This window comes from Cucurbita pepo, chromosome LG01, assembly GCF_002806865.2.
Source record: "Cucurbita pepo subsp. pepo cultivar mu-cu-16 chromosome LG01, ASM280686v2, whole genome shotgun sequence".
NCBI classification, from domain to species: Eukaryota; Viridiplantae; Streptophyta; class Magnoliopsida; order Cucurbitales; family Cucurbitaceae; genus Cucurbita; species Cucurbita pepo.
In genome coordinates, this window is record NC_036638.1 from 19,788,415 (window position 1) to 19,815,729 (window position 27,315).

At 35.3% G+C, this 27,315-nt stretch overlaps 3 protein-coding genes across 4 annotated transcripts; all 3 read right to left on the reverse strand.

The window, feature by feature from the left end:
- Nucleotides 1–1,413: 1,413 nt before the first annotated feature.
- Nucleotides 1,414–2,319, reverse strand: LOC111804152 (metalloendoproteinase 1-like). The gene has a single exon (XM_023688897.1). It carries the CDS (start codon nucleotides 2,317–2,319, stop codon nucleotides 1,414–1,416), a length of 906 nt encoding a protein of 301 aa, XP_023544665.1.
- A 2,044-nt stretch (nucleotides 2,320–4,363) lies between these two features.
- On the reverse strand, nucleotides 4,364–5,757 carry LOC111781199 (metalloendoproteinase 3-MMP-like). The gene is made up of 2 exons (XM_023661671.1): nucleotides 5,206–5,757; nucleotides 4,364–5,139 (listed from the first exon to the last, which is right to left on the reverse strand). Exons 1-2 carry the CDS (start codon nucleotides 5,723–5,725, stop codon nucleotides 4,706–4,708), a joined length of 954 nt encoding a protein of 317 aa, XP_023517439.1. The 5' UTR covers nucleotides 5,726–5,757; the 3' UTR covers nucleotides 4,364–4,705.
- Nucleotides 5,758–9,639: 3,882 nt separating this feature from the next.
- Nucleotides 9,640–14,510, reverse strand: LOC111781186 (ABC transporter B family member 15-like). Of its 2 annotated transcripts, XM_023661652.1 has the most exons (7): nucleotides 14,141–14,510; nucleotides 13,965–14,019; nucleotides 13,687–13,865; nucleotides 13,125–13,582; nucleotides 12,287–12,827; nucleotides 11,324–12,223; nucleotides 9,640–11,246 (listed from the first exon to the last, which is right to left on the reverse strand). In XM_023661652.1, the coding sequence occupies exons 1-7, from the start codon at nucleotides 14,384–14,386 to the stop codon at nucleotides 9,879–9,881; spliced, it is 3,747 nt and encodes a 1,248-aa protein (XP_023517420.1). In that variant the 5' UTR covers nucleotides 14,387–14,510; the 3' UTR covers nucleotides 9,640–9,878. The 2 variants fall into 2 exon arrangements, with proteins under 2 accessions (XP_023517420.1, XP_023517428.1); XM_023661660.1 differs by lacking the exon at nucleotides 14,141–14,510 and having other exon boundaries at nucleotides 13,687–13,876; nucleotides 13,965–13,986.
- Nucleotides 14,511–27,315: the final 12,805 nt, after the last annotated feature.

Genomic DNA, 27,315 nt, shown 5'->3' on the forward strand with positions numbered 1-27,315 from the left:
ATTTATCACTAATTTCACATGTTAAATAATTTGGAAATTCTTCTAGAATTATTCAATCAACAACCTAACCTAATTCATTATAAATTTTTTGGTTGGGTTTAGTGAGTTATCAAATATTTATATTTAATAAAGTAAAATGTGAGTTCGTAAAATATATAATAAAAGTAATATGTTTATTTAACGTGCGAGGTCCACGAACAGAGAATTCATATTTACATCGGGAATGAAGTAAAAGAAAAGAGATATTTATTTCTATTAGCTAAACAGGGACAAGGATTCTCTATCCCCATCTTTGTCCCCTCCTCCGACCCCCCTAAGTCTCTACCAATCCTTGACCGGAAACTCAATCTTCATTGATTCTGCAAAAATAAATTGAAAATTTTGCGGTAATGAAAATTAAAATACGAGATAGGGACATGGACTCCTTGTCCTTCCCCTCCCCATCCCATAGACATGTCTACATGTCCCCATCTCACAATAAGTTTTAAAGGACATGACCATGATGATGGTACCCCGTTTGGGAGAGAGCTGACCCATGCCTACGAACCATCGGACGACATGTCCAAGCTAAGTATAAACAAGAGAAACGTCGATGAATATTGAGTAGGAAATGATGTATAAAAAGTAAAAAAAAAAAAAAACAATATTTGCATCAATAACAAAATGGACAATCTTGAAGATAAGCATAATATTTCCAATATCCCATAACTAATAAGCTTATTTATTTCAGGAGAATTACAACATAAGTTAGCATAGCAGCTTGGAACTAATGAATCTCCAAAGTGTTGTGCTATTATTCTTCCCTAAATCCATTATACAAAGCCAAGAGTCCATTTAACATCATCGTTGTCTAGGCCCGTCACAAAATTAGGAAGAATTGATGGCCACATGACAGCGTATCTATATCCCCATCTTTGTCTCCACTTCCGACCTCACTAAATCTCTTGCAATCCCGACGAGAAACCCCATCTTGATGGAGAATCCCCCATCAATCTTGCAAAAATAAATAGAAAATTTCGTATTAATAGAATTGAAACAGGAGACCAGGACAAGCTCCTCCCCTCCTCACCCCATCTCTACAAGTCCCCATCAATGCACGATCCGATCTCACAGTAAGTTTCAAAGAACATGACCATGGTGATGATACCCCGTTCGTCGGACCTGGGGAGAGCTGGCCCATGCACACAAACCACCTCACAACATATCCAAGCTAAGTAAAAAACAATATTTGCATCATAACAAAATGAACCATCTCTTCAACATGATAAGCATAATATTTCGAATGTCCCATTCCATATAATTATTAAGCTTTATTTCTGTAGAATTACAAAATGAGATAGCATAGCAGCTTGTTCCAGTTCCAATTGTGTTAAAAGCTAACACAAGGAATAAACAAATGTTCAAACGATAGTGCTAGGCTTCCTCAAATCCATTGTACAAAGCCATGATTCCATTAACATCGTCGTTGTCTAGGCCCGTCACAAAATTAGGAGGTGTTATTGGCCACATCACAGCGTATCTAAAGGCGCTGTGGCCCAGCCCAAGAACATGTCCAAGCTCATGCAATGCCACAGTCCCCACATCATACTTATCAGGATAAGCTCCATCCGCCCAAGCCTCCTGCGCATTGTAGTGTAGTCTACCATCTTCAGGCGCAAAAGCATGCGCCAATACTCCACTTCCATCCTCGAAAGGATACCCATCTCCATGGTCTCCTACTTCGAAGCTTATTTTAACATCTGTGTTGTCCGCACTACCTTCCGTGAATGTAAATCCAGTCACTGAACTCCATGTGTTGGTGGCTTCACGCACGGTAGCCTTGTACTGTTCTGGAAAATTCCCAACAAATGCGTATTTCAGATTGTATTTGGACGCCCGCCATTTCGGTTTCCACTCATGGAAAAATGTGTAATCAAGTCCTATGGAATGATCCCTGTCTCCCTCCCCGCTCGTCTCGTTGATGAACACGTCGGGAACTCCACATCGAGGCTGCGACATTAGGTGCAAAGTCTCCGCATCCAAAATGCCACTCACGTTGAGGTTGAAGAATTTTTGGTATGATTTAAGGGCAAATTCCAAGTTGTCATCAAAGGCGTTGCCTTTGGTCTCCACATTTGTGCTCAAGTAACCATAACGTTGGAGGAAGGCTCTGACGTTGTGGATTCCTTCTATGTTGTGGCCCTTCCCACTTCCTACAAGATGTTGGGGAAATATAGACGAAGACAACTTGTGGGTGTGAAGATGGCGCGCCATGATGGCGTGGGGTGCTATGGCGGCGACAAGTACGAACATCACTTGGAGACATGATGTCAAATCCATGTTCACGACAAGATAGAGACAAACTAAGATGGGCGTGTGATGAATATGGGTTGGAGTTGGGGGCCCTCTTAAAAGAAAATTGCATGAAGGACCAAAACAAAACTAAGGTTGAGTTACTATATGTCTACATCAAAATTAAATAATTTGAAAGTCTGGCATTGTCATGTTGGATGATTTCATGATACATAATTAAGACAGATATGGATATAATTTATACTCATTTTTAGTATGATATCGTGATCATTTAATGTATATGATGAGAACAAAAACAGTAACCGGCTAAGCCCAAACTCAAGTCCAAGTCCAAGCAAATATGGTTCTCTTTGGACCCCAAGTCCACAAGATATTATTCTTTTTGGACTCTAAGTCCACCCTCACTACTAGCAAATATTGTTTTTTTCAAACTACAAGTTCATACCTACTTGATATTATCCTCTTTGTATTTTTTCCTTCTGGACTTCTTCTCAAAATTTTTAAAACCCTCTACTAGTAGAAGTTTTCGCACCCTTATAAAAAAAATGTTTTGTTCCCCTCTTCAATCAATGTGGGATCTCACAATCCACCCTACTTTGGAGTTAGCGTCGTCGCTGACACTTATTCTTCTCTCCAATTGATGTGAGATCTCACGGTCGAGTTGAATTTTTTTTAAAACTAACCAAATTATTCGGATTGTAATTGTTTCAATCCAAACAATACGGGTGAAATAATGAACATAACCTAATCCAATCATAATTTCTTTTTTCTCTCAAAATAATTATCATTGAAAGTATCAAAATTTTTTTTTTTTTTTTTTTGGCAGAGGTGTGTCCTCCTCCCCGCCCACAGACCACTAGGGTTTGCAAAAGTTGAGTTACTACTCACTGGCCTTAGCCTTACTAATGAAGTTCGGGAAGATGTGTGTCCTAAATTTACAGGACTCATTTGAGTTGAGCGTGACAGACATGTTTCTTGGACTACTCCATCGTAGGACACACCACTAAATAATGTCTCCATACATCTTTTCAGGGCTCTCTCAAAAATGGGAACTTCTCCCCTCGCACAGGTTAGCTTCATAAATTCTTTGAAAAAAGAAAAAAAAAACATTGTCTCGATGGTCCGACATTTCCTTCCATCTCCTGCGACATAGTCACGTTACTTACTCCTAATTTTCAAGAGTGAATAAGACTCATTCCAGTATACTTTGTTCTCACTTACATCATCCCAAGAAAACTTTTAAGAGGTTACCTATCTCCACCGTTAGTAGATATTGTCCGTTTTAACCCTACTCCAACCAACGCCTCACATGGTCTGGTGACGGACTCTAATATCATTTGTAATAGTCCAATTCTACCGTCAGCAAATATTGTCCTTTTTGACGCATTAGATATCGCTGTGAGCCTCACTGTTTTAAAACGAGTCTGCTAAGGAAAGGTTTCCACACCCTTATAAGGAACGTTTCATTCTCTTTTCCACCGATGTGAAATCTCACAATCCACCTCCTTCGAGACTCAGCGTTCTCGCTGACACTCATTCCCCTCTCTAATCCACGTGGGATATCACGAAATTGCACTAAATAAAGCATGTTCAACCACAAAATTCCTATGATTGAGCCACCAAAATGAAATTTATACCTAATTGGTATTGATAGTAATTTTAATTTTTAAAGCTTTTTTTAGTCAACCTAACCTTAAGATGGCTTTCATTTCTTAATTCATTCACGTACACCTCGTTTACTTAGTGTCATACTCAATGAACTATTTGATATATTTTTTTCATATGAATTTATTAAATAAAATCAAAAGTTTAGGCATTTATTATTATTTTTAAATATTAATGCAAAATAATAATATATAAATGGACCAAAATTACATCCGATAAAATGTTGGATCCAAATGGTTGAACTTTAATTTGAATCTCGAGCATCAAATATTAACGCAAAAATANAAAAAAAAAAAAAAAAAAAAAAAAAAAAAAAAAAAAAAAAAAAAAAAAAAAAACATTATGTGAAATGTATGTCATGTCAGTCATTGCTTTGAAAGTAAACAAAGAAAAAAAGTTATTTTGAAGCCATAAAGAGAAACATGTGAATAATGGCATTGTCTTTCATGAAAGCTTTTCCACTGTCTCCCTTAAATCATAACTTCTAGAGCGTTGGACCTACATGTCCATCCTTCTCACGCCCCCTCCTAAACTTTGAATATTATGATACACTATTTAAAATTAATCATTCAAATTATGAATCCGAACAAAATACATCGTAGAGCTTTTCTTTAGATTTTTGCTAGGCTATGAACGTCGTGAGACAGTTTGGTCCATAGAGATCTTGGATAGCCTCCCCTTAATCGAATCTCGACTCGTTCTCTCCGGCCCACGAACAAAGAGTATAGAGCTTTTCCTAACCCATACTTCAAAGAGTGTTGTTATATAAAGCTTTAATGCCTGCAATATCATCGGCATGCAAACCCTTGGAATCTCCTTCCGGGACTGATGGCCACATGATAGCCCCTTCAATGGAGCTGTGTTGAAGCCCAAGAAGATGTCCGATCTCATGCAATGCCACCGTCTCCAAATCGAACGAACCCGAAACCACCCCGGCTGCCCAAGACTCGTCTGCGTCGAGATGAAACCGACCATCCGGCGGCGAAAACGCATGGGCTATCACTCCTCCTACGCCGTCGAACGGATAGCCATCTCCATGATCTCCAGTTTCAAATCCTATTTTGATGTCAGCAGTTTGGTTGCTCAAAGCTTGTGAGAAGGTGAAGTGAGAATTCGCCGCCCATGTCGCAAAAGCTCGAGCGATCGGACTTGCCGTTTCCGGTGGAGTTTCGGGGAGGAACCCTAATAAGAATAATTTATTAGTTGAGTTCTAAGTTGATTATGAGATAGTGAAAGATTTAAGTTTACCATAAGTGAGGTGAGATTTTGAAGCAGGCCATTTAGGGTTTCCTTCAAAAAATGCAAAGTGAGAAACTGTATGAAAAAGGCCTCTTCCATGTCCATATTGATATCTTTTCTTGCTTGATCTCATCCAAGTATTGCCATGGATGATATCGGCAACCCCGCATCGAGGCTTCGACATTTGAGCTAGCGTCACGGCATCTAGAGCTCCGGTGACTTTGAGATTGAAATTCTTTTGGTACGTTTTAACGGCTGACTCTAACAATTCGTCGAAGTCATCGTCGATTGTTTCGGAATGAATTTGAACATCGCTCAAGTAGCCGAAATGTCGAAGGTATTTCTTCAGCTGATGGATGGCTTCCCCTTTGTCACCTTTGTGGGATCCATGAAGGCGATTCAGAAACATCAATTGTGATGGCGGTTTTGTGTGGGAATGCACAGAGTTTGGTGGAGAAGATGATGTTAAAGGGAAGAGGGTAAGAAGGAGAAGAGTGAAAGTGAAGAATGATAAACCTTCTAACGCCATATCTCACTTCTCTTCAAAGTAGTGTTGGGTGTAATGGTTATTACAAGTTTGGTGGTGGCTCAACAAAAGTTGTGGCCTTATTTATACTTTTTCAACAAAGAAAGAGATTGTGGGACTAATCGAAGAGGAGACATTATGATTATAGAAAGAGTGTGAAAACTTCTCTCCAGTAAACGCGTCTTAAAATTGTGATGTTGATAATGATACGTAACCGGTCAAAGCAGACGATATTTGCTAACGGTGAGTTTGGGCAGTTACAATGGTATCAGAGCCAGACATCAAGCGGTGTTACAGGGAGAATGTTGGAGCTCCCAAGAGGTGGATTGTGATATACCACATCAATCTTTATCGAATTTGAATATCATAATAGTGAATATAGTCATGATTCAACCGGTTAGGTCCACTTACTTTTTATTTTTAATTTTCTCGAATCTTTATAATTGATTGGAATAATAGAAAATAACAATATTTTGGAATTTAAGGAAACTACTTATATATTCTATATTATTATAAAATTAGAAGGCCTGAAAACTTCTCCGTAAGGCATTTGAAAATTGTTAGGCCGATAACGATACGCAACGAATAAAAGCGGATAATATCTGTTAACGAGTCAATTTTGAATGAAACCATGTTCTAAGAGATGTAGGAGGTGTCAAATTCAGATTGTGAATCTTAATTTAAATCTTAAACGGTTACATAATTGAGAGACGTATTTGAAAGACTAAATAGACGTTGAGGAGTGGAAATGTGTAAGTTATCCATGGAAATAAAAAAGGTTGGAGGCTACGTGTAGTAGTTGTGTTGGAAGAGAAGGGTTAGTTAGTTAATTAATGAAATCAGTGGATAACGAGAAAAGGTGGGAGAAAATTGAAATATGAAGAACAAATGGGGAGAAAGTTAGGCTGGAAATATTGAAGCACCCAAGCCGACAAAGGCTAAGAATTCAAAAATGTTGCATAAAACCACGTCAGCTTAATGATCATTTGAGGCTTCAAGGAGTGGGTGTAACAGTAATTAAACGTTTTTTTCTCTCTTTTTGTTAGTCCTCTTTTCTTGGACAACCAACAATAACAGCTTTCAGGTCAAACTTTTGTTAGGATTCATGTACATTCCTTGCATTTCTTGTGATATGATCATGTTACTTAAAAGATGGCCAAGACATTCCCCCACATCTCCTGCGACATGGTCATGTTACTTACTCTTTATTTCTAAAAATAAAGACTATTATCATAATCCAACACGAGTAATTCTATCATGTTTTGTTTTAGAAATACATGTGGAAAAAATACGAATGAAAATTGATTATATGAGAAATATGTATTTCTAGAATATGGGGAAAAAATAGAAATATGAAAAGGAGAAAAAATGGTCTCAAATATATTTGGAAAATAATGAAGTGCTTCCAAATTAGCGGTCTTTATCTTTGAAAACGAGGTAGACTTGGTAGATGAAATAATAATATTAGAAAATGCCTCATTTTTCTTAAAATGTTAGGTTAATTTGGTTTTAATTTGGTTTTAATTTGGACTGATAAGACATTCTATATAGTTATTTTAACAGTTCTCTTGTACTTAAATTTCTTTTTTGCCCTCTCTTTTTGTAAATCTTTCCGATTTAATTGGAAGCTTTGAAAAGCTTTGGTGGAGAAATTATTTTTAAAACTCTTCAATACTGTATAAAATTTTCAAAACCACAGTGATTAATATTTAGCTTAGTCCATTACGTATCCTCGTCGGTCTCAGTGTCAGTTAATTGTATTCTTTTGTATCTCGTGCCCCTTTTTTCGTTTGTAAATAATTTAGAATTTTTCTTAGGAGCAACGGTGAGATCTCACATTGATGGAAAAGGAGAACAAACATTCCTTATAAAAATGTGGAAATTTCTCCCTAGACACATTTTAAAATCGCGAAGGACTTCGAGTTGTGTGATAGTTTTATTAAATAATCATTAAATATTAAAAATAGACGACTAGAATAATTCAAGGTGTCATTGCTACCTATATCATTCTTAATTAATATTTTATTATTTGATTATTTTAATTAACAAGTTATTTATTGCATTAAAATTTTTAGATTATTAGTATAATTTTGTTGTTACAAATGATTTGATTAAATTCGTTCGTATAGAGATAGGTGAGTAGAGGTACTGATTTTTTAAGATTACACTATAAAATATTTAATTTTTTTTTTTTTTTTTTTTTATATAAATTCACTCATTTGAGAAAATTAATATTTGGAGCATTTCTTGTCGAACTCAATTTTTAAAATTTTTAAACCGAGATAAATTTTGATGGGACACATGAATTGGGCTGTAACGGCTTTTGGGCTCAACCATTGAACTTGAGCTTTAATGGCTTTGGGCCTAACATTTGGATTTAAATTTTATTTAACTTTGTCCCAAATTTTATATCTCAATTTAACAAAATTAAGTATAATTATTTGGGAATTTTCATGATAAAGAAATGTGACATTCTAATCGAGGATTTATCAACTTCAAATTAAATTTGGGATGAGTGTAAATTTATATTTGATTCCAAATTTAATTATTTATAATTTTTGATAAAAAGATAACAAATATAACAAATTTGAATGCAGATTATGTGATCCTATATCGATTGGCGAGAGGAACAAATGCCAACGACAACGTTTGATTTCAAACTGGGTGGATTGTGAGATCTAACATCCGTTTGGTACGAGAACAAAACATTGTTTACAAGGGTGTGAAAACTTCTCTAGAAAATTCGAAATAGAAAAAAAATATATATATATCTACCAGAGGTAAGACTTAAGTCTTACATGAATTCTAATACACTTTGGTTCCAAATTAAAGAGAAGTCAAGAAGTAGAGCATTGTATAAAGCCTTAATGGCTGCAATGTCGCCGGCATGCAAACCCTTGGTAGTTCCTAATGGTTGGCCACATAATACCCCCTTCCACAGAGCGGTGGTGAGGGCCCATAAGGTGTCCAATCTCATGCAACGCCACAGTCTCCAATAGCCCATGACTCAACGGCATCAAAATGTAAACGTCCATGTGTGGGCGAAAAGGCATGAGCTATGACTCCTCCAACACTGTCCAAAGGATGGGCGTCTCCATGTTCACCACTTTCCAAGCTTATTTTGATGTCTGTTTAGAGGTACCAAAAAATTGCACCAAAAGTCTCAAATACGTTGCATACAACGAATGGTTGAATGGCAGGAAAGTTGAACGGTCCATGAAGTTCGGAGATTTTTACAGATATTATTTATTTATTTTTTTTTTTTTTTGTACACTGGTTCATTAATCTTAAGTTATATCAACACTTTTTTGTATGGAAGACTTTTGTTTGTTAAAATAAATAGAGAATTTCTTAGGAACAGAGAATCTATCATTAACATAAATTTTACTAAATTATAACAAAATTTTGCAATAAAACAAAACAATAGCCACTAATTAGTTAACGTGGGACTTCCCTTTCAATAATTTTCAACAATCCTTCTCTCGTATAGGGTTTCCCCCTGAAGCCTATGTAGCTCTCGAACAATATCTCTTTAATCGAGACTCGACTCTTTTCTCTGGAGCCCTCAAACAAAATACACCGTACCGTTTGTTCGACACTTGAGTATTGTATTGACATGACTCTAATACCATATTAAGAACTACGACTCTCCACAATGACATGACATTGTATGCTCTAAGCATAAGCTCTTATGGTTTTGCTTCTAGTTTTTCCAAAATGTCTCATTTTAATAGATATTATATTTTTTACTTATAAACCCATAATCATACTCTTAATTGGTCATCAATATAGAGAGTGAAGGGGGAGAACTTACTCTTTAGTTGATAAAACTGGATATGGATATTATATTCTCCATCCCTGCTCCACTCCAAATTTTGATAGTTCAAAAAATGTAATCAAGGGTAGATGAGACCAAGTTTTCATAAATATATATATATATACTAAATGAGTCTTGTTATACATACCTACTTTCTTTAATCTCTCAAAGACTCGAACACTAACTAAGAACAGGCTTAAGTGACACAAATGAAATGAAATGGAATGGAGAGAAGAATATAGGAAAAACTTCACATGATTTACCTATGGAAGCCCCCCCTCCGCCTCCATTATCAGCATCTCTCAACCAAACATGACTACAAACTATAATAACCCCATCTTAATGGGATCTCCTCTGCAAATTGACCAAACTATAATAAGCCCCACTTTCTCCCTTCCCCAACAACGCCGAATGCGTCCCTGTCTCCACCACCGTCCCTTTATCCAACACCGCTATCATATCGCAATTCTGTATCGTACTCAGTCTGTGCGCCACCACCACGCTCGTCCGCCCCACCATCACCCTCTCCAGCGCCTCCTGTACCACCTTCTCCGACTGCCCATCCAGCGCGCTCGTCGCCTCATCCAGCAGCAGCACTGCCGGATTCTTCAATATTGCCCTCGCTATTGCAATCCTCTGTTTTTGCCCCCCTGATAGCTGCAATCCCCTGTCCCCGCACCACGTCTCGTACCCGTCCTTTAACCCCGAGATGAAATCGTGTGCGTTCGATGCCTTTGCTGCTTCGATTATCTCTGTTTCCCCCACCTCCTCTGAAACTCCGTACACGATGTTTTCCCTTATTGTTCCCGCGAATAGTGTCGGCTCTTGGCTTACCAACGCGATGTGTTTTCTCAGCGTTCTCAGATGGTACGACTTTATATCGCGACCGTCGATGCTCACTGTCCCTTTGATCGGGTCGTAGAATCGCTCGATCAACCCGATTATGGTGGATTTCCCCGACCCACTTTGCCCAACCAACGCCGTCGATTTCCCGGCCTCGAGTACGATCGAAAACCCACGAAATATCATCACTTCCGCTCGAGATGGGTAAGCGAAATCGACGCTATTGATTTCAATTCGGCCGGTTAATTTATTGGGTTTATACCCTTCTGGGTCGTCCGGTTCAATTTTCGTAAACCGATCCAACACGTCGAAAACCGACCGGACAGCCTCGGACCCTTTGGCGAGATCTGACGTCATACTGCCGGCGTCGGCGATGACGCGACCTGTGCTGATCAGAATCATGAACGTTTCAAACAAAGCTTTGGCAGTGGTTTGGCCTTCAGCGATCAACTTGCCGCCGTACCAGAAATCCAAGGCCCAGGAGCAAGTAGTGAGGCTTTGGGAGCAGCCGAGGCCGATTCCGGCATACCAAGATTGCTTGATGCTTTCTCGTCTGGGGCCTTCTTGTGCGTTCTCGAGCATTTTTAAGATGCGTTCTTGTGAGGAGAAGGCGGTGATGGTTCGGAGATTGGAGACGGCCTCTGCAGCAAGCTTGCTGCTCTGTTCTTGGGCTTTGATGGATTTATTGGACATGTTCTTAAGAAGGACTCGTCTTGTGTAGAAGCACATTATGACTAAGGGTTGGACTGCGATCATTACAAGTGCTAGCCTCCAGGCGATTACGAGCCCCATCGTGAATGCTATGGTTACTGCTGAGATTGTTTGTACAATTAGTGCCATTCTATCGCCCACCAAGGATCGTACCTGCACAAACAACACAATTTTATAGTACGAGGATTGGATCGTCATTGATTTGATTTGATAATGAATAATGTGCTTACCACATTGGCATCTTTAGCGAGTCTGGAGCAAATTGTGCCGCTAGAATGCTCATCCTGATCGAACCACCCAATTTCAAAAGTAAGTATTTTAGACAGCATCATCTCTCGGACCCTCTTCGTAAGATATTCCCCCATGTATGCGAAGTTGTAGTGTTGTGTAATGTTCACCATAAGCGAAAACACCGCCAACCCAACAAAGATAAGCGCGTAAATCCTTGTCTTCTCCTTAATTTCTTCATGACTTGTCAAAAAATACACTGAAACCATCGTCCCCATTGCGTACGCATACAGCGGCTGCACAGCGCCGAAGAGCATCGCTCCCACGCATCCCATGGACGCCTGCTTCCACTCGGGTAGGTTCAGAGCTAGCAGCCTCCGGAAAGAAGGAACCGGGAGTTGGTCTTCTTCTTTTTTGGTCATGGTTGGTGGGGTTTCCTCAACCAGGGTGAACCGGTCGGAGCTGGCTGAATTGGAGAAGCTAGAGCGACGGCTGCTGCTGGTGTTGATTTTTTCGATGTGGGAAATGGAGGAGGAAGTGGAGTGGTGGGTGTTAGCGGTGGGTTCGGGGGGAGATTTGTGTTGGAGATGGACGAGGGAGGTGTAGAGGCCAGTGGGGTTTTGGATGAGGTGGTCGTGAGAGCCGATTTCCATGACTTGGCCGTTTTGGAGGACGGCAATGAGGTCGGCATTGCGGACGGTGGAGAGGCGGTGGGCGATTATGATGGTGGTACGGCCAACGGCGGCTTTGTCCAGAGCTTGTTGGACAATGCGCTCTGATTCGGAGTCTAAGGCGCTGGTGGCTTCGTCCAGAAGGAGGATTCGTGGGCGCTTGATTATGGCTCTGGCAATGGCGATTCTCTGTTTCTGTCCTCCTGACATTTGGACGCCTCTTTCCCCCACCTGTTTAATCGGACCCAATTTCAAAAATTGAAAATAGAATCCAAGAACAAAATAAGAAATTACCTGTGTATCATATCCTTGAGGAAACTGGGAAAGGAAATTATGAGCATTGGAAGCTTTAGCAGCCTCCACGACCTCATCCATCGTGGCATCCTCCTTCCCAAAAAGAATATTCTCTTTAATAGATGTGGCAAAAAGCGCAGGCTCTTGGCTCACCAGCCCCATTTGCGACCTTAGCCACTTCAATTGCAGCTTATCAATGGCCACACCATCGAGAAGGATTGATCCCGCAATTGGGTCGTAGAATCTCTGCAGCACAGAGATGACGGTGGACTTCCCGGATCCGCTGCCGCCGACAAGCGCCACGGTGCGTCCTGCCGGAATCGTGAGGTTCAGGTCCTTGAGGACTATGGTTTCGGGGCGGGAAGGGTAGGCGAAATGGACGTTTCGGAACTGGACCTCGCCGGAGACATTTTGGAGGATCTGGCCTTCCATGTCGGCGGAGTCAATTTTGGGGACCCGGTTTATGACCTCCATGATTCGCTCCCCGGCCGCACATGCCTCCGAAAAGTACTTAATGTTGGATAAACCCGAACCAATTGATCTGTCATTTTCCGCTTCCATTAATTCAAGCTTAATTCTCTATAATTCTAACATATATAATATGAATTTTAAAAAATTATTAAACCATATATATTTAAGTGGACAAAGACAAGAATTTCAGGACTGCTATAACTGTTTTTAATAGGTAAGAGAGAGAGAGGGAAAAAAAAAAAAAAAAAGATTTTTTTTTTAAAAAAAATAAAAACTTTAAAAATGGGTCATTCGATTATGTTCTATCTGGACAAAAATTGATCAAAAAAACACTTGATGGGGAAATTATTGGGACATGGATACTTACAATCCTCCGACAGAAATGGCAGCTCCAACGGCAAAAACTGTCCCACCTTGAGCGCCATGGTACATAACCATTCGGCTTCCATACCAAGACATGAACGACCAAATTACGAACGACACTCCATTACTTCCGATGGCCAAGCCTTTGGAAAACCCCTGCTTGATTCCCAGCTTCACCGACTGTTCTAACGCCGACGAATATTCCGTTATGGTCTTGTCTTCTCCTACGAAAGCGTACACGGTTCTGATCGACGAAATCGCCTGCTCTGCAACTGTTCCAGCTTTCTTGTACCCTTCCATGCTTTTTCTCACTAAACCCATCAACGTTTTGCCGTAGAGAAGGCCGGGGATCACCAACAGCACTACGAACGGGAGTCCCACCACCGCTAGCCTCCAAAACAGGGACAGCGCCGCGATGTAGCTTCCGACGAACATGGCGGCGTTCATCAGAAAATTTGGGATCTGAATACATCAAAATATTAAATTTACTCGAAATTATAACTTGAATTTGAGTAAAATAAAAGCAAATCCCAAAGGACAAGAACTGGACAAAAACAAAAGCTTACCTTTTCACTAAAAACGTCCTGAATCACTAAGCTATCGTTGGAAACAGAGGTGATTACTTCCGACGTGCTGGTCACGTGCAGATCGAAGTACCCAACGTCTTGCCGGAGAACCGCTTTCAGATACCGTGCTCTCATTCTCGCCGCCTGTCGCTCTCCGGTTCTCGTCCAGCAGTACCCCTCTAAAAATACCCTAAATTAATTAATTTTTATTTATATAATAATAATAAAATTTAAATAAATAAATAAAAACCAAACAAGAAAGGAAATTCAAAACCCACCGAGAAAACAAGCCACAAAGCCTCCACAAGCCACATACAAGAGCGCCACCGCATTCTGTCGCCCACGAAAATCAAATCGAAAATCCCATCATCCATTGNAAAAAAAAAAAAAAAAAAAAAAAAAAAAAAAAAAAAAAAAAAAAAAAAAAAAAAAAAATAATAATTTAGAATCGCACCTTATCGACGTTGGTTACAAAAGATTCCGTCGGGGAATTTGAAGAGGTAGCGCCGATGTTGTTCATAAGGCGGCTTGAGACGATTAAAACAAGAGGGGTGGTGAAGCCGTCGCCAATGGCTCCGATGAACCCCAAAGTCATGAGAAACTTGTCGACGGCGTCGGCGTGCATGAAAATTGACGCCATCCCCCACCTACTTTTCTTCTTATTCCTAATTCCTTCCGATTCTCCGTTTTCTTTCCCCATTTTTTCCTCTCACTTTCCGGCTGTTTCCCGGAAGCCAAACAGAAACAACGGCCGGGAAACTTAACTGCAGAATCCCACGGCGGAGCGGTGGGAAAAATTGTGGCTTCTTGCACAACAGCCTTGATTTGTTTGTTTGCTATGAACACTTCTGGACGCCCAGTAAGGCCCTATATATAAGTGACTTCGACCTGTGTTTGTCATTTTGTGAATCTTTTTTTTTCTTTTTCTTTTTCTTTTTTCTTTTTTTAAATTGCATTTCTATGTTTTTAAAGTGTTTATTTATTTAAGCTGCAGAGTCAGAATCCACAAATATTTAGAGATGTATTTAATCGGTAGAGTCGGACCCCACAAACATCCACACTTATGAACGATTTAAATAGAAAAATGATCAAAATATTAAAAAAATTATTTTTCACAAAATCTCTAAAGAAAAAATAAGAATATACAATTCAACAAGTTTTTATGCCATTCAATGGGTTAGGAAATATATTCTTTCACTGAAAAGATAAGAATTTTCAATATATGTTCTTACGCTATAATATATATATATATATATATATATATATATATATATATATATATATATATATATATATTATATAAAAGCATATCTATAAATATTTAAATTTAAATCACTACGGCCTCTTATGATTGATTGTCTTCACGTAATGTCATCTCGAGATCGTGTCATCGTGCTTCATAGCACTAAAGATCGCGAGAGGGGACATGTATTAGGGGTCTATCAATCATGCGATTATGTTAAATATGTGTGCATAGATATAACTATTTCGTTTATATGATTGTAATGTATCATATAATGTCACTATAATATCCCGAGTTTTAGGTAAGAATAATTTTTTTTTTATTTTTTATCTCAATTGTTAAATACTCTCCAACGCTAATGTTTACCTCTCATCTCTCTACCATCCTCTCAATCGCTTGTTTGATCCGTGTCACTAACTCTTTCTTCCCTCCAACAGTCTCTCCTAACACCTGTCACGATCAGCAATTTGCCACAGTAGGACCCAGGTGGAGTACTTCTTCCCTTCAACAACGATGGATGACACGAATTCTCAATTAATGATCTTTAAAGTTGTAGAAGTCAGATCGTATACCACTTACACGTATGAAGCGTTGAATTTATATATAGTATTTAACTAACTCGTACGACCTTTCATATTCAAATTTATTCCAAATGTATTTTTCTCAATTAAAGACGTGATAATCTATTTAAAAAAAGGAAAAATGTCCATAAATAAGCATATAGAAAATAAAAAGTGATCCAATAAGCTCTTATTATAGAGCACTCTATAATCCAACCATTTAATCAATGGATAAATAATTAAATATATTTTCAATAGATAGCTTCAAATCAATAGATTATATTATACACTCCAATAACAAGTATCTAATTCCTTTTTTTTTAATAATAAAATACTATGAAGTAGAAAGAGATAGACACGAGGCCAAGTGTTGACTAATTATATTATAATTATAAAAAATAATACAAACAAATATTTTATATAATTAAAATGGGACGAAGCTGTGATAATAAAATAAGAGGACATGATCATGGTTGACCTTTCATCACATTAAGGCCTAGAAGCGTCACTAATGACGATTGTAATTTTAATTGTTTTTGTTTATATTATGAGATTTAAATATCACATCCTAATATTTTGAGAATAATCTTTAAAAAATAATTAATAAATTTATCAAATAAATATGAGAATATTCTCGTAAATCAATCAATAACTACGAAAAACAACCACTCTTTACTTAACGTCTTTCAAATAAATTGGAAGATCAAAGGAAAAGATGGTTCGTTATTTTATTTTATTTTATTTTTTTGATATTTTTTAATTTTCATATATACGTATAATAATTAAGAATAATGCTCTAAAGTTTCGTATTAGTGATTTAGAATATTAATTTTGGTGTGGAAAATATTCCTATCCTATTGTTATTGTCACTATCAACGATGCCAAAGTTTAATCTTTTATGGGCTCGTCATGTGTGAGACTTTTTAGGGCATAATAATATAGAATAAATTATTAACTAAAATGGTATTTTCTTTAAATATAATTTATATGGTCAAATTATTAACGTGCCACTTTAGGGCATAATAATAAGGAATAAATTATTAACTAAAATATTATTTTCTTTAAATTATTTATAGGATTAAATTATCAACCCAATCTTTTAGTGTACATTTACTTAGGGAGTCCATATGATGTGTGGGTCGTACGTAGAGAAGTACTATATATTTAAACTCACCAAAAAAATTAATTTTAAACTTAATAGACATAATTTCATATATTATTAAGTTTAAAATCATAATTAGATTTATATTTATAATTATTTTTGTAAAATATGTTAATAAATTGAAAATTAGTGTAATAAATAAAACAACTTAATTCAAATTAATATATATATATATATACTATTTTTAGCCTTTTCCATTGTATCAAATCTTCTAAACAAAGATTTGTAGCCTTTTCCTATTATAGTAAATCTTCTAAGAATTAAAGTCCAAATAGTACAATAAACATTGCTAGATCACCTTTTTTTTTTTCCTCTACTTTTAATAATTGATTTGATATCACAGGTGATAAATATGTTGGTATGCTGTACCTTTTTCTCTTTTTTTTTTAATTTTTTTAATTATTTATTAATATAAACTATAGAGGCCTAATGAGCTGGAGTTGAGATAGATTCATTGCTCGTAGTCTAAGTTGATGTACAAATTCAAGTAAACGAATGCATCTGATCTATACATGATCATTAGTGAAATTGTATTCCGTGGCCTACAAAGCAAAAATAGTTGCACATCGATGTGATATTTATTATTACATATATTTTGATACTTAAGTTCGAAAGCTAAAGCGTAGCAAGTTTATGAGTTTGAAATTTGTGTCGAAGTTATCTCTAATAAAACTATATAAGATATGAATATGCAAATGACCTAGAGTTTTGCTTGACTCTTCCAGATTGAATTTAGAGAGTCAAATTTGGGTTGTGGGCGTGCAAGATGTATAACCCATACGTGCTCAAATCAGTTTCGTTGGTTCAGATCTAGTTTGGTTGGCCTCGGTTTAGCTTTTGCCCTTTGAGCATTTTTGCTTCTTTCATTTGAGCCAAATCTGACATTGAGTTTGGATAAGATCTGAGTCAAGGCCTATTGATCTGTATTTGGTCCTATAATTTAAATTTACCCATAATTTAAATTTCTATTTTAAAATATATAATTAAATTTAAATATTGAAGGTTAAAAGAATAGACTTTGAAAAACAATAATATTTTAACGAAAATGACAAGGTGAGATCATTCGTCTGTTTGAAAGGAATTTAATGTTTGCTCCAAAAAAAAAGAAAATGAATTTAATGTTTTAACAGAGAAAATGAGACCTCGGAAACAGCATTTAAGCAATGGAAATTGTGCACGATGAAAATACTTTTATACCCTTCAACATGCATTGAATGTAAAGAAGAGTGTGTGAGCTTGGGGGTTGATACTACCCTGAGTTTTATGTCTTTTCCCACCCCCAAGGAATATTCTATAAATTAGAATAAAAAAATCTTGAAATTAGGGCATTTAAGTGAAAAGGACAACAGATATAGCTTTCATTTACTAAACTTGGTAGTCAAGGAACCTGCAAGAATCATAGTAATTTCAATGAATTATGCATTTAACCCTATGAAAAGGTCAATCCACTTGAACTGTCCACGTGTCTTTTAGGTTAAAAGTTTTAATTTCATTTTTTTATGTTATTTCTTTTTCAGTAGAGGTTGGTCAAATAAGGTCGAGTAATGTCATCCCAGGCTCGGGTAGCTAGTTGCAACACAATGCATGAGACACTTGGACGAACAGACTTCGTGACTCGTGTGACGTATTGCAATCAAAGTTGACATTTAGTAAAAAAAATGTAACAGTTCAAGTCTATTATCCATTTTGACCTTTCAATTTCATGATTTTGAAACTCACATTTCACCTCTCTGAAAGGTTTAGCGTCCTCACTGGCACACCACCCGTTATACTATTTGTAATTGTCCAAGTCCACCCGTATATTAATTAAATTAAATATATTTTTCATATTTAAATTATATAATGATTTTTTTGTTTTTATCGTCGAAGAGAACAAATAATTTTGAAACAATATTATATATGTTATCAAATATAGTGCATGCGGGCTGTTTTAGCTCATGTAGATTATATACAGCTCATGTATGACATAAGGTGGGAAGAAAACCACATTTTTAATTAAAATAATAATAATTAATTTTTTATCATTTAAAAAATGATGTTGACATGGTGATTCATAATCATTTTATTTATGCTACAATTTCTCTTAATAAATAATTTTTAATATTAACAGATCTCACAATATTTTTAAATAAGCGATAATCACTCATTCATGTAATTATTAGGTGATCTTAGCATTAAATTAACTAAAATATGGTTTTTTTCTTTAATAAAAAAAAAATCATTGCTTGTAAAAATGAAGCAAAATGACGTCGTTGCATACGCCAAGCACCGTCCATGTATATGAAGCACTGAATTTTATACCATTAAATGCTTAACCGCTTATACTTTATCTCTTATCTTGCGTACAAAAATTGAACTCATCGATATATTCTGCTTTTTTTAATCCCAAAACTTTCATATTATATATACAAGAAATATTAGGATCTCTAATTTTGGGCTGTTAATTCAAGGAGTTGACGAATTTTACGTTAAACAAAACAAAAAAACATTAATTATTTCCAACCGACCAATAAATTATGATGGTGAGCACTATAATTATATTATTTGATACATGGATAAATTATAAATTAAGTGCATTATCCAAACGTAAAATTAATAAATAGTTATTCTACAATCAGTTTAAAAGTAACAAAAAAAAGTCAATTTCAGAAGGAAATTAAAGAATTTTGAAAGTGATAAGAGAAATTCAATCTTTTAATATATATTTTTTTTTAATGTAACGTTCAAGTCGTAAATGCATAGTATATAAACGAATCAAAACCAAATAGAATGAGAGTGATCTTTAGGTCGATGAGCATACAACACTTTAATAAAAACTCAAGTTATATCAAGATCATTCGGTGTTGAATCCGAATTTTAAATGTTGACATGTAGAACATTGAACCAAGTCCTTGAAAAAAAAAAAGTCGAATATTATTTAGATGTGGACTTGAGATAATCGTGGTGATAATGAATTATAAAAAAAGATGCTATGACTTAGGTGTATTTATTGAATATGGTTTGAAAATGTAAATGCTAGTGTCTTGGACTGGTCTATTAGTAATAGACTTTTCATATGATGACAGAATACTTTATGGCTATCTATTCATATCAAGCTTCTATAAATTTGTGACCGGTTTATAACTCTAATATGATTGTGATGATATATTGTTAAGAGTGAAGACTGTCTTTATAGACTAACGTGAATCTTTTTTACTGTTTCCACATACTAATATGTTCAGGGATTACCAAACATAGAATTGTTCTAAGTAAAATACGTTTAATTTTAAAGTTTCTATGATTGAGCTACCGAAAAAAAAGGTGCATCTTGCCAGTATAATAGTAACTTTTGTTTCTTTTTTAGCTTTTCTAAGTTATCATATCTTCATAATTATTCTTATTTGGATGTGAACTCAGATTTATTTATGTATCCCTCATTTATTCAGAGTATCATTATAACACTATTTTAGCTATAAGTCGATGCTAGATTCAGAATTGGTGGTTTGAGGGAAAAAAGCAAGAGATGTGTATGAGTTGTGGTGGATTAGTATAATCTCTAAAGGGAATTAATATGGCAAAGAAAGTGTTTCTATCACCACTTTAATGGGATTCCACAATCATATCAATCACACAAAATGCACTTTCAAAAATATAATAATAAAGTATTTTTTTTTTACTTTTTTTTAATCTTACCCATAATGATTGCTACTGTTATTTTAATTACATTAATTACAGCATCACTACACGTAGCAACCTGATTTAAGTAGAAATATTTAAACGCTCAATCATTTTAAAATTACTTAAGTATTTTTGTTTCGATTAGAGAAAAATCTTTAAAATCATAGATGGTAAACTTTAAAAACATCAAAGCAAAAATATAAAAAGACACCTTTTCTAATAAATATTTCAAATAAATTTTATTATTATTTTCACGTGAAAGTCAGATAGGTTGTTTTAATTAAAATTTGGTAACAATATATCTTTAGCATTTTATATTTTTAACATAGTATTATAATAAAAGAATGACAAATATTGTAACATCTAATCATTTTCAATAGTTTTTCTTTTCGGTACTTTTTTCTTGAACCAATCATGTTTCCAACGTGTATAACGTTTGTTAAACCAATTCTATCCTTACCTATGAAGAGATAAAAGAGTCTATTTTTTTTCTTTTACAAAATTGAGTAATAAAAAAATATATAATTTATATTTAATGAGTAAACATCCTTCTTTTAGGTTTTCAACTTTTTATAATTTTAATTTTCTTTTTCAAAACCGTAGCCGTTTTCTTAGTTGAAAATTTGAGTTCTTAGATTATAGTAACTTTTAGCAACTACTCTATAAAACTCTAATTTATAGAAACACCTTTAAGTATAAAAAACGGTTATAAAGTTGACATATTACGCAGTCAATACTCAAATCTTAGCTTTTTCAACTACCAAATGACCCTCGTGAAATTAAGGTTGGCTGACTCCAGTCAACTTTTGTTGGTGCTCGTGGGGGTTGACTTCTTGAATCTGATTGACCTTTTTTTAATACTATTTTTTATATTTGGGTTTTCAAGCTTTCAGAGTTTTTAACCTAATCAATAATTTAATCCGTATACCTAAAAATTAAAATAATTATTTACACACTCATTGGAAGAAACAATAAAACCCAATTCTATTAATAAACATGAAAATAGTTTCCCCTCCAAAATTTTTATTTATGAAAAAATAAAGATTGTTTACTAATAATTTATTAACCATATTTTCTTATTTTCCACAAACACATTGACACCACAGTCAGATTAGGAATTCTAGAAGCACACTTTTGAATACTTCTTTTTTTCTCTTTTAATTCTTAAATTTTAATTAAAAATTGAACAATTATAAAATAACAATTACTTAATTTTTTTGTCGAAAAAAATCATTTTATTTTTTTTCTATATATATATATATATATATATATATATTCTTCATATAGCAAGTCTTTTTCATCGGAACGTGGATAAATTATCTTCTCAATAAAATAAAATCAATACTATTCCGTGATAGAACTTTATAAGCAAATTCGAGTATAATTTAATGGTTCAAATACTTATCATATTCTTTTTTTCTTTTTTAGAAGATTCAAAATTATGAATCATATTCTTAATATTCATAATATTTTGTTGATCGCTAATAAGTAATTTTTAAAAATATATTTTTCAACACAAATAAAAAAAATCTACAAAAAAAAATTAAAAAATTAAAAAGTATAAAACAACGCTTAAAAAGAGAATCTCCAACCAAATTTAATCATATCAACCACTGAAGTGAGTTGAGCTAGCTATTCCCTCATCAATTATACCCATTTTCAAAATCCCCCTATCATTCAACTTGCCTTTCAAATAACATAGTTTCTTTTGTTCCCTACCCATTTATTCAAATCTAATCCCATTTACCCCTTACGATCGCCAAGGGCTATTAAAAAGAATCGTAAATCTTACTCTTACCCTTCGTATCAGAATCTCGATTCAACATGTGATAACTTTGACATTCTTATGTGACAATGACTATATTATTGTGAGAACTCACATAAGTTGGGGAGAAGAATGAAGTACTCCTTATAAGAGTTTGAAAATCTCTCCCTAGCAGACATATTCTAAAATCGTGAAGCTAACGACGATACATAACGGGCCAAAGTGGACAATATCTGGCTCAGCCTGTTTTAGTTAGCATATGTTTTAAAGTATTTGCAAGAATGAAAACTATTTTTAAACGCATATTTTGTCTTCACTCACATACTTTTTAGAAAAGAATTTCTGAGATCACTCAACATATATGATTCTTTTAAGTATTTATTAACGATCAATTAACGTAAGCAACTCATATAATTTGTATTTAGTGGACGAACACAAATGGGTCAAGTTGATGTTTGATGGTGGCAAGGGAACATTAAGGTAGTTGATTAGCAATTTAATGTCGGAAACCAAATGATCAAAACGGAACCATGATTTAACTTAAATTAGTGTGACTCATATACCATTAATTCATGTAAGCAACTCATAATTTGTTTTTAGTGGAACGAATTTGTGTCCTTCCTTTAATAATTAAGCATAAATTATATCAACATGAATTAAGATGGGCTTCCTCAGTGTTTGGATCTCGAGATATCGACAAATTATTCAATATGACTACTACAACAACACGTCTAATATTTATGAAAATGATCGTATTTACTACTATAATTAATATTGTCTCTTATTTAAAGTAATTCTATATTCGTGATCTCTTATAAAAAATTTAAGAAATATGTGAACCAGAACAAAGATGTTAAAGAATCCGTGTTCGAGATAGTCTTCTACCACGACTCAAATTTTGAGGCTTCGAAATCTAGATAGAGACTAAAAAGACGAAAGGGGAAACAATTAAAAATAAAAGTAAAATAAGAAAATGATGTAAAATTTAAATCGAAATAAAAGCAACACTACCAAAATTAAATATAAAATAAAATTCAATTATAAGACGGTATTGTTTAATTTTTTTTTACAAATGTGGATATAAGTTCGTGTACAATTACAAATCGAAATGTAAAAGACTTAAATACAAAAAATGGATTGACGCTCTGAAAAAACCCCCTCTATGATTGATTAGCTCTTGAACGCTCCCCAATACCGGGAAAAAAATGGAAAAAAGAGATAGTAAAAAAATAATCAGTAACCAATCTACTTGTAGGCTCTCATCGCATCTAATTTCTAGTAGGTCTCCACGAACTTTTCTCGGCAACCATCAGGAGTCATCTACGTGTGTAGTCCAAAATCCCCTTTTAGGATTGGTTTACGCCATTGCAGCCTCAACCTTGACCCATTCCTACACCCAATAGAAGTACTTACCTTGTCAACTACCACGGTAGTCACAAGTCTCCCAATACCGATTTATGGAGTCTCGACATCAACCTTGATCCACTTCTATACTCTATAGAAGTATTCACCCTAACCACCTACCAGTGTAGTCTCTAATCTCTTCTAATACCAATTTACGAGTTCACCGTTTAGCATATTCTAATATGAATTGGCATGAGGTACTATACTATCTAATAGCAATCGCTTTGTAATGATGATAGTAGATAGGTAGAGAGAAGAAACGTGTACACATTTTTGGGTTGGCTATTCAAATACAATTCATTTTCACAATGATTTACAACATTAAGATGGGAAAGAAAAAGTTCGGTTAGTGGGTCCTTTTAAAGCATGTTTAATCAGCAGCACCTTTCAACACATGATCGTGGGGCAAAATAAATATATGTTAACATCTGCAAACTCATATCTTCTTGCTCTATCGATGGTGGTGGAGAGATGCCAGGAAGGTGCCAAATGACCTAAGAAAATGCTTCTTTTTTCCCCCCTTTTTCTCATTCTTCTGTTATCTAACAAATGATTCTTTATACACACACACAAAGGAGGGGGAACATAAACAATTATCAATTCATGAAATATATTTATAAAGATCCAACGTANTTTTTTTTTTTTTTTTTTTTTTTTTTTTTTTTTTTTTTTTTTTTTTTTTTTTTTTTGAAGTTGGGACTGCAGGGTTTGGCCCCCAATGTCATATTGCCAACCAACTTTGCCTTTCCTTGCTCTTCAACATCCCATCACTATGAAATCAACATAATTTTCTGTATAGATCTTAGAGTATTCGAATAAACATTTATGTATTTCTCCATTTACCAAAACATTCACCACTATGCCTCCCCTCAAAAAAAGTATGATAATTGCTCCGATCATGCTCACTTTTACTTTTATATTTTAGATTTTTTTTCACAAAAAAAAAAAAAATGTTCGAGTTCATATTAATAGCAAAGTTTCCGTGAGATCCCACATCAATTGGGTGGAAACCTCCCATAATACAAGTGGGCTTTGTCTGTTATAAGGGTGTGGAAACCTCCCATAATACACAGCGTTTTAATACTATGAGGCTGACGACGATACATAATGGTATCTATCTACTAGAAGCGCGAGGACGCTTGGCCTCCAAGAGGATGGATTGTGAGAACCCACGTCGGTTGGATAATAGACGCGTTTTAAAACCGTGAGGCTGACAGTGATACATAATGAATCAAACGGACAATATTTGCTATTGGTGGACTTGGGCTGTTATAAATGGTATAAGAGTCGGACACCAAGCAGTATGCCAGTGAGGACGATGAACTCCCAAGGGAGACGGATTGTGAAATCCCACGTTGGTTGGAAAGAAGAACGAAGCATTCCTTACAAGATTGTGGAAACCTCTCCCTAGTAAACTGCGTTTTAAAATTATGATGTTGAGGACGACGATACGTAATAGGCGAAAGTAGATATTATCTGCTAGCGTTTTATCATTAGAGTTTTATCACATGATATCACTCTAATACATGAATTTAAGGGTGTATCCCGACCTTAGCCCACATGACCAATTCAAAACACCTACACTCGAACATGGCGATATGTTGATATGTTGAACTAGACTACTAACTCAACCAACCCAATTTAATCTATCAATCTCAATTTAATCTATCCATCTCCACCATATAATTACAATTTTGTTACCCTAGGGTGGGGCGTAGGCCTACATGTGAAGGCATCTAAAAGTTATTTATGGAACAATGTTTGGCGCGTTAATGTTTGGTTTCTTTTTGAAAGAACCCAAAAAGGAAAAGGAAAAGCAAAAAAGAAAAAGAGGAAGTTTTATTTGGAGTTATGAGATGATGATTAAATGTACATGGTCTCATGTTGTGAGATGGAAGATTACATGTAATATCTTTGTGATCTATTTTTAAGGAACATTGAGGGATCTACTTGGGGAAAAACCCAACTTTTTTACTTTTGTTTTTGCTTTACAAATATGTTATGAACAGTACGTAGAACAAGCTTGGTAGCTAAGAGAGGTGGATGTCCATGTCCATGTCCATGCCCTACCATTAATTAATTTAGGTACACTAATGAATGCTTAAGCTTATTATGGGTATAATAAACATGAAATGAAATGAATGAGAGCACAAAACAGAAGGAATCAAAGAAATAAAGAGAGCAAAAGAGAGGGAATTTGAAAAGTGGAAAGGGCATCTGGTTAGCCCTTATTCGAAAGGGCTGTTGGAGGATGGGTGGTGTTAAATTTGGAAGAACAGATATGAGTCCAGTCCATTTGAATCTGGAAACAAACCCATTTGATATTAAGTTTGATGTTTTGAGAGGGGAAATAGTGAATTGAGGAAAAGGGTGTGGTGGCCAATGGAAGGGGATGTAAGTGGATACCCATGTGTGTTGACTTTTTGAGTATCAAAGGAACAAACCCCAGGGTTGCAGAAAGCAACAGCCAAAGGGACAGTCTCACGTGAACCTCACAACTCGACCACCCAGGGATTGGATTTGCCTATGAGGATCATATCTTCACAGATCTATGGACAAAGATAAATTTGCTTTCTTNGTTTATCTAAATCGAGTGTACATTGTTGTGCGATCCTAACACATGACATTTGCTCAATTATGAAAGTTTGATTTTAATTATGCTCTAATCATTTTAAAAGTAGCCAAGTGTTGGTGGAACCAATCTTTCGCTCAAATTGAGTTAAATTACAAGTTTAGTCATTAAATATTTCATTCGACATTTTTTAATTTAACACACTTTTATCCTAAGAATTATCGAGCTAATTACTCGAGCATGCACAAAAAATGAGCGCAACTAAGCCTCACAAGGAAGAACAACATGCCCAATTCAACATCCAAATGAAGGAGGGTTTTTAAACTGAGTAACAACCCAAGTCCACTCCCTTGAGCTTTTTCTTTCGGGTTTCACCTCAAAGTTTTAAAATGTGTTTAATAGAGAGAGGCTTTCATGCTCTTGTAAAAAATGTTTTGTTATTTTTCTAACTGACGTGTGATCTCACATTATGTAAGACAAGGCTAAGAAATTCTTACAAAATGGATAGTTACTACCTATATTAATAATATGCATATTTTTTTTCAATGATTCAATCTTAGACGCTCCAAGCATTTTTCTTTTTTAGTCTGTTTGATTTAGGATAATTTTCGTTGTATGGTCACGTTTCATGCGATTCGGCACCTGATGGTCTCGACATCCCTCTACATTTCCTGTGACATGGTCACGTAACCTATTTCTCGCTTCTTAAGAGTGAAGGTTATCTTCACAGATCAACACGAGTCATTCCAGCGTGTTTTGAAATTGCTCAAGTATAGTATGTTTAAATATGGAGTTTTTATGTGAGTCATGGAAGGTGTATCTGGTCGGTGTATATAGTAACTTTTATTTCTTTTAAGTCTTTCTTAGACATACTATCCTCAGGACCGCTCTCATTGGGATGTGACTCAGTTCATTACCCGAGGGTCGACATGTTATAAACCATTTTTGTTTGACGGCATTTCTCATCCTTTACCCTTTATTATTAATAATATAAAAACTTAAATATGTTTGAGGAAGATGGATGTGAGATGTTGGAGGTGGGAGGTGAAGGAACAATAGCTTTCAAGGAAGGGAAGTGAGAGTATGAAAAGATAATACATTTGTACAACTATCTTCAACAATGTGGTCGATATCATAAGGACCACACAGCTGGTTACCAATGCCATATTATTTCTCAGCATAAAGAATGAAGTGATTTAACCACGCACACTCCTTTTGTTTCCATGTTTTTGGATATGGGATTTCGTTTAGGATCTATATATTTCC

Bases quoted from the DNA above. Each gene is read 5' to 3' on its own strand.
- LOC111781186 (XM_023661652.1), bottom strand. From the start codon at position 14,386: ATGGGGAAAGAAAACGGAGAATCGGAAGGAATTAGGAATAAGAAGAAA. The intron at 13,866-13,964 runs GTGGGTTTTGAA...GGGTATTTTTAG, and splicing joins CTTTGTGGCTTGTTTTCTCG to AGGGGTACTGCTGGACGAGA. The intron at 12,828-13,124 runs GTAAGTATCCAT...GGAAAATGACAG, and splicing joins GCCATTTCTGTCGGAGGATT to ATCAATTGGTTCGGGTTTAT.
- LOC111804152 (XM_023688897.1), bottom strand. From the start codon at position 2,319: ATGGATTTGACATCATGTCTCCAAGTGATGTTCGTACTTGTCGCCGCC.
- LOC111781199 (XM_023661671.1), bottom strand. From the start codon at position 5,725: ATGGCGTTAGAAGGTTTATCATTCTTCACTTTCACTCTTCTCCTTCTT. The intron at 5,140-5,205 runs GTAAACTTAAAT...TATTCTTATTAG, and splicing joins AAAATCTCACCTCACTTATG to GGTTCCTCCCCGAAACTCCA.